Source organism: Cyprinodon variegatus, unplaced genomic scaffold (assembly GCF_000732505.1).
Source record: "Cyprinodon variegatus isolate N-32 unplaced genomic scaffold, C_variegatus-1.0 Scaffold8, whole genome shotgun sequence".
Lineage (NCBI taxonomy): Eukaryota > Metazoa > Chordata > Actinopteri > Cyprinodontiformes > Cyprinodontidae > Cyprinodon > Cyprinodon variegatus.
The window spans coordinates 2308152-2312183 of record NW_015150461.1 but is presented as its reverse complement, the minus strand read 5'-3'; the positions used below and the strand labels follow the sequence as shown (position 1 = coordinate 2312183).

The 4032-nt window shown below is 39.4% G+C and overlaps 1 protein-coding gene across 1 annotated transcript in view; it reads left to right on the top strand.

Moving 5' to 3' along the window:
• Positions 1–4032, top strand: part of LOC107086066 (cytoplasmic polyadenylation element-binding protein 4-like) — a 23282-nt gene that overhangs the window by 13563 nt on the left and 5687 nt on the right. The window contains exons 6-7 of the mRNA XM_015376810.1: positions 1935–2059; positions 3610–3724. Of these exons, the coding sequence (XP_015232296.1) occupies positions 1935–2059; positions 3610–3724 (240 nt within the window). The remainder of the gene's footprint in view (positions 1–1934; positions 2060–3609; positions 3725–4032) is intronic.

Here is a 4032-nt window from a genome sequence, read left to right as displayed (position 1 = left end):
GTTATCGGCTACATGAGTTTTAAAATATCGGCATATCGGATATCGGCCAAAATCCCGATATCGTGCATCCCTAATAAGGACAAAAGGTGTTCAAAAATTGAAAAAATGTGCTTTCATTTAATTGTGTCAAAAATGTTTAACAAAGGCTCAAAAGCAATACAAAATAACTTAAATACAAAATAACATGGATCTGGGCCCAACTTAACTGAGGTTAACTGAGGATCCAACTTAAACAAAAAAAACTGACCTGCAAACAAACAACTGAAGGCTGCTTAAAAAAGGATGGAGTAACCCAAGTCTACCACATGAGGGAGGCACGAAACGACAAAAGAACCAATAAATACAAAATTAACCATTCTATGAAACTAATAAAGCAAAACTAACTTTTACTTAGCAGAAACAATAAGTGAGTATTTAAGTGACAAACTAATTGAAAACAACTTGAAACAAGTCTCCCCCGTCAGTCTTTCACAAATGGTACGCTCCAGGTTTCCTCCTCCAGCTGGTTTGCATCAGCAGCACCTCAAACAAAAGAACAAGTATTAATAAACCATTTAGACAGACATTAACTAAAGTGTGCATCCATTAGAAAATACCTGTCTAAAAGAAATAACCAACTTAAACATAAATTATAATATAATATAAAGCAAGAAAAAAAATACTAACGCATTCTGGTGGTGGGAGGATCATCCACTACACTTCCCATCCACAAAGCTTTTTTCATTGAAATACAATTTTTCAATTGAAGTGAAAAAGCTTCCTGGTAGAGTGGATTATTAACTTTTTTGGAATGACTATGACCTGGATGATTAAGAATCTTCACTAGCATGTTCCCGATGCTTGTCTGTGGTTCAGTGACCTTGTGACCTGAAGATCCAAGTGGGCCGACAGCAGCAGTTGTCAAAGTTCCCTTGATGGTCAATAACTAGAAACCCCTTAGGCCGGGAAAACACTGTATGAGTTTTTTCCCTTTTTCGGCAGATTCTCCACTCATGCGAGAATTTATTGGATTAGGCTGAGTTTCAGCCTCATCGTGCGTGCTGGCACTAGGGTTGTCACGATACTAAACTTTTCAACTCGATACCCATACTAAGTAAAATATTCGATACTCAAAGTCATTTTCGATACCACAAGGATAAAAACAAAGACTCCAAAAAACAGAATGTTTTTCATTAATAAACAAAATACAATAAATAGATACATAAATACAATAAACAATATTTTGAGGTTGTATGCTGTGCACAATATTAAGCAAGCTTGATAAAAAACTCACAAAATTAAAATTAAGTGTTCCTTCCGAAAAGTGCACAGAATTATTCAATCACACAGTGTTCGGAAAGTGCATTTTCCTCTAATCTGTGCATAAGGTGAATGACTGTTTAGGTGCCACTGGTGGTAGCACTGTATCGATACTTTTGAAAATGAGTATTTTATCCGGATACAACTTTTCAGTATTGATACGTTTTTGAGTATCGATACTCTTGACAACCCTAGCTGGTGCAGTGGGTAACGAAGGGTGATTAGCCTTTCACGACCATCTCACAATCAGGAATCGTAAGGTCAGGAGAAAGTCAAGCTTGTTTGAATATGCTAGTGAAGATCTTCAGTCATCCAGGTCATAGTCATTCCGACAAAGGAAAAAAAAAACAATCCCTACGAACTTTGTTTCCAAGTTTGTAGGTGTTTTGCTTCCCATCCAGGGAGCTTTTTCAATTCAAAATGTCAGGAATAGAGCTGAGTTCGAGGCTTCATACAGTGAATACTCATAGGAGTATCATAGGAGTGTATCTGCATAGCGCTCTGTATCAGCAGTGCTGTCTGTCTCCCTGCCAGCTCCCAGATTAGCTCCTCTTATTGGTTGATGTGGCGCATCGAGCAGCAAAAGTTAAATTTTTCCAATTTCTGCTGCCTCTGAAGCGTATCGTGTGCACCAGATGTTCAGAAACTCATAACGCGCTGCTTCAGCTGCTACAAACGCACTGCGGGACCTTTTGCTGCATCAAGATGCTCCTCAACTATTGAGTTTGCATGTAAACTGGCTGCTTCTGCTGATCGCAGCGTAAACGTAGCATCAGGCTACGTTCTTAGTGCAAGCCTTAATGCTCGAGTTTTGGGTAAAATCTGATAGTTTTACTTGGTCACTCACATTTCCAGATAAATGCCTCATGTCCTCCTGTTTGAACTGCATTCATACATGTTAAATGTCCTGCATGCGCAGTAGAGAACGCAATGATGTCACAAGTAGTGAGCGTTTACGATAGTCTGCATGGATGGTAGTGCTAGGGCCCATTTTGCAATCTTTCATTTCTTTTCCAACTGGAGCCAGCACATTAAAAATGTAATCTTTTGTTGAAAATAATAGATTGTTCTCAGCATTATCGTCCACCATGGTTGTTGTTGTTGTTCCCATTTCTGCTTAACGAGACCCAGAATAGTGACCTTTTTATCGAACATTATGAGGTTCAGGTCGGATAAATGTGGCCGGGCCGTTCACACAGCGGCCAAGTGGCCTGGGTCGCAGTCGGATCTGTGTCGTTCAGACTTTCATGAAAAGTTTAGATGCAGGTCGTGTTTTGGCAAACAAAATTGAGTCATTTAAAGGGAAACGCCGTTTTTTTTTTACATTGGGCCCTTGATTTTACGTTATTCCATCATGTTCTACTCGCCCATATGAGTTTTGTGTCATTTGGAGCCTTCTGAAGATATTCCGACAAGTAACGTCTTCCTATGGGCAACGACTTGAAGGCACAAACTAAACTGTTCATAATATATTCTTTATGGTAGGCCAGCATTCATAACATGTAGGCGAATCACTGTCCCCCAGACATCCGCGGTTATATTTTTTATATTTTTTTAAAACAAAGCGGTGCGTGTATGACATCATCTGCATGCCGAACTGGAGTTGTGACAGGCAACCCGGGCCGTTATGTAAAATTAAGGGCCCAATGTAGAAAAAAACGGCGTTTCCCTTTAAGGCTGCAGTGTGAACGTAGCCTTGGTGCCAGCAGTCCTCCAGTGGTCCTTCATTTCTCTTTTTTTTTTTCTCCCACTTTTATCTATTTTTTTTTTTTTGACAAAAGAAGAAACGATGCGCTGATCTCATCCCTCTGAAAATCAGCAAAATACACAACCAAAACAAAATGAACACTCATTCATAGCCTAAGACAGAAACCGATTGTCATGATACAAAAGTCAGACAGATTCCGGGGCTAATTTATGTTATCCATTTTTCCAATTTTTCTTTATATTGAGCTATTTTCAATCTTAAAATTAGGTCATTCTTTGCATAATAAATATTTCCATCCACTGAGTTTTTGTTGGGTGGTTCAGGTGGTTGCCATCTTCTTGTTGTTGCTTTCCTCCCTGCTCATTTCTCATTTTTAAATGGTTTCCTGTAAGTTTTTAATTTTCATTGATGCAGAATTTATGATCAGAATCCTATAAATTAATAGAAATGTGCACTTCTGTGTCTCTCAGATTCACGTTCATTACAGAGCCTCCCCTTTTTACTTGATTTGATCCTTTTTATGCCTTTTTAATAACTTCTAATTGATTTAAGATCCAACTTAATTGATTAATGTGGTTTTATTTGTTAATGGTTTTCAATAGGTCCAGATTCGGCCCTGGAACCTTAACGACAGTGACTTTGTGATGGATGGCTCTCAGCCGCTGGACCCAAGGAAGACCATCTTTGTAGGAGGAGTTCCTCGCCCCCTACGTGCAGGTAAATGATCATCCCCTCAAGCCCCCTGTCACACCTTGATGATTTAGACCAGCGTATGCACAACGTACGGAAAATCTGGCAAAAACGCCGGCATACGTTGGATAAGTTATCGGTACGTTTTGCGTAATATACGAGCACGCTGGCACACAAAATTTCTCTACGTAGGCCATACGTTGGCCCAAGTTGCAGGTAAGTTATCTGGTCGTTGACATACGTTAAGGGCAGGGTTCCCGTTGGTCCTTAAAGTCTTAAAAGGCATTGAATTCTTCAAAATAAAACTAAGGCCTTAATTGGTGTTAACATGTCTT